This window comes from Tursiops truncatus, chromosome 7 (assembly GCF_011762595.2).
Source record: "Tursiops truncatus isolate mTurTru1 chromosome 7, mTurTru1.mat.Y, whole genome shotgun sequence".
In the NCBI taxonomy this organism is placed as follows: Eukaryota; Metazoa; Chordata; class Mammalia; order Artiodactyla; family Delphinidae; genus Tursiops; species Tursiops truncatus.
Genome location: NC_047040.1, coordinates 22,348,739 through 22,362,966, shown reverse-complemented (window position 1 = coordinate 22,362,966; position 14,228 = coordinate 22,348,739). Strand labels below are relative to the sequence as shown.

The 14,228-nt window shown below is 42.1% G+C and overlaps 1 protein-coding gene across 1 annotated transcript in view; it reads right to left on the bottom strand.

The window, feature by feature from the left end:
* BARD1 (BRCA1 associated RING domain 1) overlaps positions 1-11,690 on the bottom strand; it is a 76,931-nt gene extending 65,241 nt beyond the window's left edge. The window contains exon 1 of the mRNA XM_019938976.2: positions 11,407-11,690. Coding sequence (XP_019794535.1) covers positions 11,407-11,549 — 143 coding nt within the window. The 5' untranslated portion in view covers positions 11,550-11,690. The remainder of the gene's footprint in view (positions 1-11,406) is intronic.
* Positions 11,691-14,228: the final 2,538 nt, after the last annotated feature.

Genomic DNA, 14,228 nt, shown 5'->3' with positions numbered 1-14,228 from the left:
TTAAGGGTGTATTCATTTGAAAGGTTGCTACTCCCTGATTAAATATTGTCTCATCACACACCTGCTGAATTCAAATAGCAACTACCAAACTCAGTACAAATTATAACACTTTTTATAATGCATATACTGTGAAATCATAGAAAGAAGCAACTTTGTTCAGTGTCTCTGAACCTCTTACAGGCAAAACCAACCACTGGCTGCTTCTTTCAACTAATGATTCAAAGTGTAGACCATAAATCTCAAAATCAGACCCACAAGTAGAATGACTATGTAGTGTATTGTCCAAATGAGAACACTTCTGAGAGCGAAGGGGATAACTAGATAGAACAGCAGGACTGCCACAGAAAAATAGGACATCTGGTCACTTTGACCATAAGAATTTATCGTTTCCCATTAAAAAAAAAAAAATTTGGTTTCCGGTTGTTGTCAAGTACCCACCAATTTTCTACAGATGTCTTATCAAAAATGCAGCCATTCTTTCACTTTACAGGAAGTTGTTTGTTTTCTTTAAAGCAACTGCAAATGGGAATCATTAGGCTGGCTGTCTGCAGACAATTAAGTATTCCCAACGTTTCCATCAAAAAACACCTGCTAAGTTTGATAATCCTAAGAAGGTAATGCTACTTAACTAATAAACACATATCAAGTCATTATATTCAGAGGGCGTAATGAGGCATGAGCAAACAGGAGAAGTAAAGCTTTTAAAGAACGAACATCTTTTGTGCTTGGTTTATTATACTAACCCTAGGACCTGTAGGTATTTACACCAATATTATCCAATTACCTCTGTACACATACCATATATCAATAAAAACAGTTTTCCACACTTCTTGAAAGATCAAAAGTATCACACTGCACATTTTAATAGATATGAACATTAAAGTGAAATTGAGCTTTCAGAAAGAGTGCTAAAAACAGAGCACACCCACAATGTTATACTCAAGATATCGAAAATGGGGCTCACTGACATTATAAAACCCATCACTTTTTAAAAACCCAGAATATCTGATTTTTCTATCACACTACATAGAACACGGTGATAAAAATATGACTTGTGATGTGCCAGCCACTTCTGTGATTCTGGCAGTTCAGATGACCCTTACTACAATGCGTATGCTGGTCCTGTAATTTTTGTTCATTACTTGACCTACCAAACCTAACCCCTGATCTCGAATCAAGTGTGCTGAATTCTACTTCATTACGAGCTCTGCCTCTAAGATCCCAAAAGTGGTGTGATCTCACTCCCTCCTATCATAATATCCCGCTTCTCTTTTATCCCATCACCCTGACCAAACCTCCATATTCAGGTTGTTTTCCACATGGAAAGACTTCCATTCAGTATTAGCTCCTTGGATTCCCTACCAGCCCAGGCCACAGAGCTAACTTGTTCTGGGCCATCTTCACCACCACCCTAATTCTACTAACCTCTTAGACACTCAAGGATGCCAATCTATTGATACAATGATAGACAGGCTCCCCAGTCCACTCCCGTGCCTGCTCTCAGGCTCTGAATAACCATTACAAAAAGACAGGAAGATATACAAACTTGTCTCTATAAACTCATTTGGTAGTTTCCTCACCTTTGTATCTCTACCAAAGTGATGCAGTAGACATTCTGTGGGTAAACAAATGAATAGACGGCTATACAAAACAATCCCCAGGCTCTAAATCCCATTAACCTTACTGAAGGCAAGCAGTGTGAGCTTTTCACCACCAGACTCATTCCTACCTCTCCACCCATAATCTTACCCCTCCCTCCAGGCTCAGAGGAAAAGAACTCCTTCAGTCATTCTTCCTTCGTAAAATGTGCTGCTCTATTGTCCTTAGATCCCTTAACTTCTCTGCTTTCTAACAGTCTATTCTCATCACTACAGTCACCTTTCATCTTTCATCTGTATCCAAACATGCAAAGGTAATCTCTCCTGCAAACTAAAACAAACAAAAAACCCTTTAGACCAGCAGTCCCCAACCATTTTGGCATCAGGGACTGGTTTCATGGAAGACAATTTTTCCATGGACGGGGGGCGGGGTGGGCACGGCAGGACAGAATCAGGCAGTAATGCCAGGGATGGTTCAGGTGGTAACGCAGGTGATGGGGAGCGAGGCAGATGAAGACTTGCTCCTGCTGTGCGGCCTGGCTCCTAACAGGCCACGGACCGGGGCTTGGGGACCCCAGCGTTATACCGTGCCCCCCACTGTACCGTCTGCCCCAACTCCTCCCTTTCTTGCTGATGTAAGTTCTGGTAAGTCCTCTGTAGGTGCTCTGTACCAGCTAACTCCATCTCCTTTCCTTCCTAGCTTTAATTCCCACACTCTGCTCCAACTGCTCACCAAAGCATCTTTTGGTCCTCTTTCTCCCTGACCCTCTGTGAAATAACATCGACCTCACCTTCTTTCCTAAAACCTTCCCTTCCACTGAGTTTTAATTTCCTTATAGCACATTTATGTGCTGATTTCAGCTCGTTCTTAGCTGCTTCTTTTCCCATCTCTCCATGTAGGTTTACCCCCAGGATGCAGTCCACAGCCTTCTGGCTTTCTCTGCCAATACCTGACTCAGTGCCTTGATTCTATTTCTAAACTTAAATTTCCATCCTAAGATGACTCTGTACCCCTTGATCTATAGTTCTTACCCTTCACCCTAGCAACAAGATGCTACAGTGCAAGTAGCAATGAATCTAGTACTACAAATAATTGATCAACTGTACTAATTATTCTAATTAGTGACCTAGAAAATACTTTTTATTGCTGTTAATAGATGAGAAAAGACACTGGGAGAGTGAATGAAAAGTATGTGCACACACGTGCTGGGAGAAGGAGCAGAGAGAGGAGTGTTATAGCCAAAGCTGGGAGACGGTAGTGCCAAGTTCAAAAGAATTTTAATGGAAGCGCTCAAAGGATAGGTACACTGCACAGAGGGTGGCACAAATCTTTGTCAAAGCGAGACTTTCTGAAAATGTCTAGAGCTTAGCTGAGAAGACACTCTGGAATAAAAGAATTCTTATTACAACCAGACAGTATCTATCAAAATTTTAAATGTACCAAACTTTAACTCAACTATCCTACTACAAGGAATTTATTCTTCAGATAATCTCAGATGCTTGAAAAATTGAAATTTCAAAACACTAAAGATATCTATCTAAACAAAATACCAAAAGCTTCCAGGAACTAAGAAATAATAAAATGTCAAATACATGTGTGTGTGTGTATAAATATATATATATATATTTTTTTTTTTAAGGATTCAGAATAGCGTAAGACATCTCACGGGTGACAAGGAAAAAACATTTGGCCTTCACAGTAATGAATGAAAATTATTTTGTACTTTGAATTCTATATCCAGTCATCTTCCATAGTAGAAAGTTGATCATTGGTAATAAAAAAAAAAACTCACCTTTCAGAGTAGGAAGTTAACAAAAAATGTCTAAAATGGAAAAAAAAATCTAGAACTAGCAATAGAAACACATTTCGTAATCTGGAAATTAAAGAATAAAAAGAGATGAAAGAGGTTGTATCTGGAGTATAGAACTCAAGGGTGATAAGGGATGAGGCAAAATAATGTTTTCATTATAATATTTGTCCTATTGACTTTGTCAACTGTGTTCACGTATAATTCTAATAAAAAAATTTTTAATGTAAAGGCACATGGACAAGGATATTCACTCCAGCATAAGTCTTGTGTTTATTACAGCACAAGACTGGAAATGATCTAAATTTCTACCAAGGAAATGGTTAAATAAATCATGATACGTACCTGATGACCGGTACCCTCTCATCTGAGGTACAAACATAGAGAACCTCTTAAAGGATACACAAGAAACTGATCAGAGTGGGTTCTTGAAGAAGATTCAGACATACCTGTCATTCATTTAACAAATATTTAACAACCGTATATCATGTTATTTTAATTCTTTGGCATATACATGTATTACTTTCAATTTTTAAAAACTTAAAAAGTTCTTCACAGTCTGGTTACTCCAAAGCCAGGCAACCTTTGTTCTCACTGCTCCTCAACAAAAACTGCTCTTATCAGGCCAGTCAGTGTCTGTAACATTTATCAAACACCTTATGACCAATTCCAAGTCTAGTGCTGCTCAGACTGTCCCCAGCCTAGAATATACTTCCTCCTCCCACAAAACTATTCAAGCCGAACACATTTTCCAAATACCATCCAGGATGATACAATAAAAATGACACTAAACAAAGAAGCACAATTTCTTGGAATTTAGTTTCCATGCCATCACTCGTGCAGAATCTGTACCCTGCAGCAGACACATATAAAGGACACAAAATTGACTGCATTACAGTCTTTCCTAAGGGGCTTACAATCTAGCTGGGTAGTTTTATAAGCCAAGTTAACATACGACTTAAGTACAAAATGCTCTAAAGTTCCAGAGATGGCATCAAGCTGGGGCTCTGGAAATCAATGTTGAAAACTAAGTATTTTGTATTTTATCTGCCTGATTCTTTCTTTCCTTCTTCTTCTTTTTTTTTTAAGTCTCCAAATAGATTGTAGTCCTACAGACAAGAGATCCTGACTTTCACTTCTTCAGAGCTCCCCAACACACCATTACCTACCTAGCATGGTGCTATGCGAACAGCAGGATTTCAATAAATCCTTAGTGAACGAACTAAGTGGAAGACTACATACAAAATGCATTTATATTAACAATTCTATTTTATCCTTACCCTATTTTTTGTTTGATATACATATATATTAGAAGGAAAAAAAATCCAGAAGAATAACAAAAGACATTTACATGGTAACAGGACTTCTGTACCTTGAAAATTCAGCTACTTTATTTTTTTCCATCTGCAGTCATACTTCTGTTACTTTACATGTAGTTCATTTGGAAAGACCGGTACAGTCAGAGGATTATAACTTAGGGAAGAACTAAATAGGGAAAACAAACTTTTTTTTTCTTTTTAAAGGTCCTATTGAGAGAAAATTTTCTTTGCAAAGAAGAAAAGGAAAGTAAATTCAGTTGCGATTACAATACAGAGGGAGACCTATTTCTTAACTGAATGACTCCCTAAGCTTCCATGAGATATCAACTGCTATTTAATTTTAGGCAAGATAGCTACTACAACGCTCTTGCGTTTTAGAAAATTCCCATGCTATTTTTAGGTGTGGACCAACACATTTAACACCAAAATGCAGAGGCTCCCCAAGCCAATTAAACAATTGGCTTTATTTTTCTTGAGGAGAATAAATAAAATTGTTAACAAGTCAGGGATATGGATAATGACATGAAAGCATCTTATTTTGTATAGTTATTCTGTATGCCATATTAAAGTAAATCATATGAGAAAAACAGTAACTCATGTCTAATTGTTCAGTGTCAATAAATACTGAATAAATCAATGAGTCAAATATTCCCAAAATCAAAGAGGTAATAGAATTCTATCTATTAATGACTATAATAGAATCTACTATTAGGAGACAGATAAGCCACAGAGAATATCATGTATACCCAGCTCAAACAGTTTAGGTTATTTTGTCTTCTATATTCCCTTTCCTCCAAAGCAAAACAGTATCTAAGTAATTGCTGATATTCCTGTCCTTAAAGCATCACTTCCTCCACCCGATGTTCAAATATTGAGTTTCCAGGCTCAGACATAGGCATTCACCTTTATACCCTCTTCCCAGCCCACTTCCAGAAGTATGCCTTCAATTGCCACATATAGGTAGATAACTTTCAAATTTGCCCTCCACCCTGAAAACTGTCCTCTGGGCCCCCAGACCTGCATAACAGTAACTTCACTTGTAATTCCATCTCCTCTGCTATGGAGGACAGTACTAAAGGGTGCTCAGTGTGTCTGTCTGGTAAGTCTCCCTGGCAGTCCCAAGCCCTATATAACACCAGGCATGTGTAGCCTGTAACAGGACTGTGCATGTCGTGGTTCTAGCTCTAAATCCCAGGGGGAAAGACCTGCACCTTCTACATCTCCCCTGAAAATTTAGTCACTGTTTACTACCAGGAACCTGTGGAGGATTCTTGGCAATTCAAATGAATTAACCAGGTCCTCTGGTATTTCCACCTGCAATGTGACCCTAACTTAACCTAAATTTTCATGTCTTAATTTAACAAACACTAAGAAACTATGTGTCCAGCACTGTGACTGCAAATGTGAACCTGTCTTTATGAAATGTGCAGTATAACTGAAGGAGACAGGTGTCAATCAAAGAATAAAAATACCACAAAAGTAAATAAATCCCATAATTTGGAGGGACATATGATACGTGAACACTAATGATTTGTGCCCTTTTCTATGTGTATGTCAAACTTCACTAAAAAGTTTTGGGGTTTTTTTTGCGGTACGTGGGCCTCTCACTGCCGTGGCCCCTTCCGTTGCGGAGCACAGGCTCCGGATGCGCAGGCTCAGCGGCCATGGCTCACGGGCCCAGCCGCTCCGCGGCCTGTGAGATCTTCCCGTACCGGGGCACGAACCCGTGTCCCCTGCATCGGCAGGCAGACTCTCAACCACTGCGCCACCAGGGAAGCCCTAAAAAGTTTTAAACAATGTTCTGCATCCAAAAGACACTAATAATTCCAGAGTCTGTGAATTGGACAGAGCCTGAAAGATCAATTCATCCATTTTCCTCATTTTACATATGAGGACACCGGCGTCCCAGGAAAGTTACACAAATTGCTCTCCTCAGGTAGTAACTATGTGAAACAATGTTAAGCTTCTAATCCCTAGGATCTGACCTTGTCTTTAACACTGCCCACCTGACTCACTCCCCCTCTATTCTACATACTTTTTAGCATATTTTTATTTGCTATAATCCTCTACCCGGCTCACCTATAAAAATCTCTCCAAGCCCCAATTCAAAAGTCCAGGAATCTTTTCTCCACTGATCCCACCCAAGTACTCTTCTCTGCATCCCCTTGGCCTTCATCCTAATTTACCCTGAACTGTGTGTACACTTCATCCCTTATAACTAAGGATAGCGCCTTAAGGGTAGAAAGCCTCACTGCATCACCACTTACCCAACTTACAGTGCCTCAGGGATTGTTTCCTAACAATGAAGGGAGTAATCGTTCCGTCAAAGGATGAATGGCCTATAAGAATGCCTCTCAACATTCCAAACTAATGAAGAAAGGCAAAGGCTAATGCTGGAGTCAGGGAATCTACCCTTTATTTTACAAGCATTCATATAGCACTTAGAACATAACACACACTGCTCTGAGTACCTTACAAATTAACTCATTTAATTCCCCTAACAAACTTAAAAAGTAGAAACTACTACTAACTCATCGGCAGGTCAAGAAAAGGAAGCATACAAAGATGAAATAATTTGTCCAAAATCACTGAGCCAGGATTTGATGCCAGGGTCCAAAATCCATTCTCTTAACCACTAAGCTATGCAGCCTCAAAATAGAAAAGAAAACAATCTCAATCACCTTTACTAAAACGACAAGAGATAATTTAGAAAATTAAAATCACCTATCTTAAAAATCACAAGACTGTTTTTTGACTTTTTACTAAAAGTTGATTAAAAAATCACTAGAGGGCTTCCCTGGTGGTGCAGTGGTTGAGAGTCCGCCTGCCAATGCAGGGGACACGGGTTCGTGCCCCGGTCCGGGAAGATCCCACATGCCGCGGAGCGGCTGGGCCCGTGAGCCATGGCCGCTGAGCCTGTGCGTCCGGAGCCTGTGCTCCGCAACAGGAGAGGCCCGTGTACCACAAAAAAAAAAAAAAAAAGAAAGAAAAGAAAAAAAAAAAAGAAAAAAATCACTAGAACAACAAGGTCCTATAGTATAGCACAGAGAATATTCAATATCCTGTAATAAACCATAATGGAAAACAACATAAGAAAATGTACATATATGTATAACTGAATCACTTTGCTGTACACCAGAAGCTAACACAACATTGTAAATCAACTACAATTTTAAAAGTCACTAGAGGACTTCCCTAGTGGTGCAGTGGTTAAGAATCCGCCTGCCAATGCAGGGGACACGGGTCTGATCCCTGGTCCAGAAGATTCCACATGCCACGGAGCAACTAAGCCGGTGCGCCACAACTGCTGAGCCTGCGCGCCTAGAGCCCATGCTCTGCAACAAAAGAGGCCACTGCAATGAGAAGCCCGTGCGCCACAAGGAAGAGTAGCCCCCGCTCACCACAACTAGAGAAAGCCCACACGCAGCGAGGACCCAATGCAGCCAAAAATAAATAAATAAATAAATAAAATGAAAATAATAATAAAAAATAAATAAAAGTCACCAGAACTCCGAATTAAAATTGTGGTAGATGCTAAACCCCAGCCCCCACCAAAAAACAGATCAAGAGGTATCTAGTTATTTAAATTCCCAAAACAGTGTCATAAGACACCGGGGCTTTTTCACTACAGCTCCCATTTCCTGCTTCCTTTAGGAACCCATTATTCTCATGCTTCCTGTCTCATTTTCCCAAATCTTTAAATAGCTTCTATCTGGTTGAGAGGCTTGGACCTAACACATATGTCACATCTGGCCTCTTGAACAATTTCATCAGCTTCACCTTGGAGTCATACTTATGTTAAAGGTGAAGAAAAGATGCTCTGTAATGTAGCCAATCCACCCTCACTCACAAGTAATGCTTGCCGCAAAACAGATCCAATATGCTACACAGGACAGGTGACAGCTGGGAGCACGAGATGGATGACAGCTGCAAGCTGAATGTGAGGGTAATTGGGGTAATCACTAGCCCACTGGGTAAAACTTTGAAGCTCTGTAAAAAGGACAGACACACCGACACACAATTTCAAATAATATGACACTGTTTTGAATGATGGGTAGCAAAAGCAAGAAGCAGGCCATCCTGAGTTGCTCCTTTGGAGTAATGATGTCAGGCAGCTACTAGGCAAAGCACAGGAGGGAAGAATGCGTTGGTTTTTTCCTATGCTTTACTCACTACAGACAGTGCCAAACGTGCAGTGACAGGGAGAGGAACACTAATCATTTCTAAACACTAAACCCCATGTGACATTAAATTTTACACCAAAAAGGATTTTTAACCTTAAGATGTTTTACCTGTTAAAACAGTTTTGCAAACTACTGTCTATGCACCAAATCAAGCCAGTAGCCTGTTTTTGTAAAGCCCTTGAGGTAAGAATTATTTTTTTATGTTTTTAAGGGTTGTAAAAAAAAAAAAGAACAGACACTGTTTGTGACAGCAAAGCCTAAAATATATACTATATGACCCTTAACAGAGAAAGTTTGCAGAGCCCTATGTTAAAATATGCACCAAAAGAAACAGCTGAGATTTAGTTAATCCATCAGTGGTTCGTATATTAATTTTTTTTTTTTTAAATCACTGGAGGGGATTCCCTGGCAGGCCAATAGTTAGGACTCCTCGCATTCACTGCCAAGGGCCCGGATTCAATCCCTGGTTGGGGGACTAAGATCCCACAAGGCGCATGGCGAGCTGCGGACCAAAAAAAAAAAAATGTTTTTTCATGAATAAACAAATCACTGGAGTTCAGTATCATTAACCATCCACGACGGGTTGTATTAAAAGTCTGGACCTAGTTACTGATGTCTACTTTCAGTCTTTTGGCTCCTACTGTCTGCTCACTTCAGTTAGAAACTGGAAAAATACTGGTAGGGGATAAAAGTGAAACTGGCTTTATTAGATTTCAGGACAACCTATAGATTATTCCTCTTTTATTCCTCTTTTGTCTCCCCCAAACCATTCAGCAAGCAGACTGTATTTTTGTATTTTCATAAAACACCTGCTGTTAATCACTTATTCTATAACAATCACCACATTCACCACTTTACATGTATAATTTCATTTAGTTTCTTCCCTCCCATAGAATGTTAGCTTCATAAGGGTTGGGGTTTCTGTCTGCTTTGCTTACTAATGAATCTCCAATGCCTAGAGTAGTCTGGCACTTGGTAGGTGTTCAATAATATATTTTTTTATTATTAATGAATCCTCACAGGAGGATGAGCTGAGCACCATCGTCACTCAGATAAGGAAACTGAGGCACAGAGATGTTGAATGACTAGGGCCATTCAGCAGTATCAAAGCTGGAACCTGACCCCAGCAGTCTGACTCTACGGTCCAAGTGAGGCATCACGCTGCCGCCCTAGTGCCTTCCGTACAGAAATGTGCCATCTGAATGTCTAACTTTCGTTGACTTATGAAGGTGTGACTACAATTGCTTATAGCAACCAGCAGAGCCAGTTTTAAATTTTTTAGTCTCTGATGGATGACCCTTGTGCTATGGGAAAACACACACAACATCAGAATGTCTTCATGTACAAAAGTACCACTTTTCTAAGGAGGGTAATGATGTCATTTTGTCACAAGGTTTAAAGATTTTGTAAAACAAAATATAAGTGCGAAACTCTGACAGTTACGTCCTTTCCATTTTTAAAGAAAGAGTTGCTATGTTACTTATGCTTTACGTACAACAAAGTTCTGCAAGTTGGACATCAGAGGGGGAAAAAAAAATCAAAACAAAGTCCCAAAAAAGAAATAGGGTAGAACAGCTACAAGCAGAGAGAAAACCTGCCAGAGTGATACGGATGCAGAAATACTGAGCTGTGCACACAGCAGGTGCTCAATAAACGCTTTTGGAAGAAATGAAAAGTGAGATAAGCCCTTCTTGGGTTTTATAAACCTTCTTTATTTCTATACTAGGAGGAGCCACAGGAAAAGAAGAAGCAAGGAGTACCAGTCAAGAAAGTGATGTCTTCAGATGGAATGAAAACTTTGAACTTAAAGGATTCCCATGGTATAACAGCAGGAAGGAAAATAAGCAAAAATAATAAACAGCATCTCTTAAGAGCTGGAACCCCAAGCCATACAGTCTTTGATCAAACCAAGGAAATGTGATATTGAAAGAGAAATTGGCGATGTCCATCACCCGGCCATCTTCAGTCTACCCCTCAAAAAAGTCCCCAAAACTCTCCTCCCTCCCCAAACAAGGCTGCGACGGAGAAAAGGTCAACGGGGCCAGCTCAGCAAACGGTGACAGCTGCTTCTAATTTAGTGGGCCTCTTCAAACCTAACAGCCCTCGGCCTAAGGTTCTGGTATTACCCTGGTCACAAGAATCACGGGCCCGGTAAACAGTGCAGATGCCTCAGCACTACAGATTCAAACTCTGGAGGCGGGAACAGGGATCCGCATCTTTAGCCACGCCTCTAGACTCTCAGGCCCGCTAAAGTTTGAAAACTACCATCTTAGTTGGGTTTGGTGCAAGAAAGGCTAGAAAGCCGCCCAGAAAGGGTTGAATGGGGGCCCGGAGTGGGGATAAATAACACCAGATCCCTGGTACTAACTCTGCTCGGCGGCCCAACTGCTGGGGGGAGGTGGGGAGACGTGAATGAACGGAGGAAACCGGAGGTTTGAAAAGACGCCTGCCCCCCGCCGAGGCCCTCCCGGCAGCCCCCTCGAGGGTCGGTCTTTACCAACGCGAGCAGCGCAGCAGCTTCTCCAGCCGGTAGAGCGCGGCGCGGCTGTGGGCCCAGGCGCCGCGACCAGCCGGCTCCATGGCGGGCGCAGGATGAGGCTCGTTCCCGGAGCGGACCCTCGGCTGCCTGTTCCCCTGCATCGCCCCGCCCTCGCGGAGAAGCCTCCTGGGAGAGCGGGAGGCTGGGCGAACTCGGGCAACCACCCAGACAGCGCAAGCCTGCGACCTGACAGCCGACCCCCTGCCCCAGCTGTTCCCACTTCTGTGCCGGCGGGACGCCTAGGGCACCAGGAGCGCGGGGTGGGCGGGGCATGGCCAAAACGCGCCAAGTCCCGGCGCGCGGGACGGGGGGCGGGGCCTCGGCGAGGGGCGGGGCGCGGCCTTGGCAGGACTCCTGCTGTCGTTGGGAAAGGGGGCGGGGCCACAGGCTGCCCTGAGGCGTAAAGGCAAGAAAGTTAGCAAGTCCTTGCTTTCCCATAGTGAGGATTCTAGGGACCCTTAGCCGAATTTAATCAATGGAAAGTCACAAACCGAGAAACTTTTTAGTTGAGCATGGTCTGTGCTGTTTCGACTACTGCTGAGCTTGGAAACGCTTTGCTTGTAACACTGACACTCTTTTAATTCCTAAGAAGGTAACTTTCTTTTCTCTCCCCACCCCCACCCCCGGCTTTTCATTGATGGCCATATATACAGATAAACCTACTACGCACCCCTTCACCCTCCCCATCCAGTCCGCTGCCAAACCCTTGCATTTTTTTCCCCTTACTCTCAAATCTTCCCACTTCTGTCTTCACAACAGGCCCAGTTGTATCATTTTCACCTGGAGTGTTCCCATAGCCTTCTAGCTGATAACCCGGTGTCCACCCAAGTCCCGCTCAGTCTTTAAGCTACACGGCAGCCATCTAAAACATTTCCAAATAAACACGTGGTTAGTAGACGCAGAACGAGTAAAACTAAATAAGGTCTTATAGGGTGTTCTACCTGACCTATGATAACATATGAAATTAACCAAATATATATAAATATATATATTTAACCTCACAGGTAGCCAAGAAGTTAATCCTTGATTTTTTTAAGCCATTGCTTACCCTTTGCAGAGAAATCAAACTCTAGAGAACTTAAAATGTTAAATGAACTTGGAGAGATGCTGTGGTGTATAATGGAGTTAGTTGGAGACCTCAGGAGCAGGGAAGTCCTACTTCTAATCCCACTTCCTCCACTGAATAATTGTGTGATTTAAGTCAAGCCTTAAGTTCTCTGAGCATTTGTTTCCTTATCTGCAAAACGGGGATAATAGTATTTATTCTGTAGATTTCTGGGATTACAGTACATGTAAAAGCACCTACATCATAAGTACTCAAAACTAATGTGAAGATGATCAGTACTGTGAATGCTTTACTTACCACAGCATGACACTGAATATTTTTATCAGATGCTTTTTTTTATTAGGGCATAATTTAACTGTGATCAGAGTAAATGAAAATTTCAGATTTTGGTCAAATGCTTTGAGGACCAAACAATTGTTACTGGCCTGTTCCTACAGTGCTATTAAATGAATTATGATGCAGGTGCAATGACTTCTTTCTCCTACGAGTTTCCTCTTCCTTCTACCACTGCTCCATTACCTCTCCCCAAACTCACAAAATTCTTGGCAGCTGTTTCATGGTGGCCATAGTACACGTCAAGAGAATAAGCAAGCTTACTCTTCCATCTGCCACTTCCCCTTCCATTTGCTTCCTCCCAGCCCTGCAGTGCTACAGCTCAGGTGACTGATGCTTAGCTTTTAGTGGAGATGGGATATGTGGGGGGGGGGGGGGTTCTGCTTTTATTTATTTATTTGTGTGTGTGTGGTACGCGGGCCTCTCACTGTTGTGGCCTCTCCCGTTGCGGAGCACAGGCTCCGGACGGGCAGGCTCAGCGGCCATGGCTCACGGGCCCAGCCACTCCGCGGCATGTGGGACCTTCCCGGACCGGGGCACGAACCCGTGTCCCCTGCATCGGCTGGCGGACTCTCAACCACTGTGCCACAAGGGAAGCCCGGGATATGTGTTTTTGAACCAACTCTTCCTCTCAGGCCTGGATCCTGAATTTCAAGAGCCAATTCTTTCTCCCATGTCCATTATGTGTGCAGGTGGAAGATGGGTGACCTACCCAGGATGAGGTACACCAACAGTGTGTGAAATCCTGAAATTCTGTTCCCAGAAAAAACTTCCCCAGGCAAATGCAGTCCAGCTATAGGGTCCTTGGTAAAGCCTTAGCTTAGGGCATTAACAGTATCCCCTCTCCACTTTAAAAAGGGATAAATGGTATCTTATTTCCCTTTCCGTTTCCCTGCAAGGACCCCCTGAGTCCATCAAGTTTAGGTTTGTTGCTCCATTTCACTCCTAGTCTATCCTCCTCTCCTTCCAGTTAAGCAGTATTCCCCAGAACCTTAGAACCTTCAACCCTTCCAAAATTATTCATCCTACCCCAGTGTAACTCTCCAGTCCCAGGGGGGATTCTGAGGCATACAAATTCGCTTGCTTTAGCCCATTTACCCATTCTCTTTCCATGCCCTGCCCCACATCACTTTGATTACCATCTGTAATTCTACTGTACTCCAAAGGCATCTCCAGCCTGGATCTCTTTCGCAATCTTCAGGCTCAATATAACAGTTCGTTGAAAACAGTCTAAATGCTAATTTTTTTCTTCTGTTGTGTTGTGAAGTATTTTACAAGTAGTAAATCTTACTCATACTCACTTGGATAAACATATATAACAAGTAAAATGGGACAAGCGTAACACCCAGACTCTCAGCCCGTGGAATGTGAAGCTATCTCA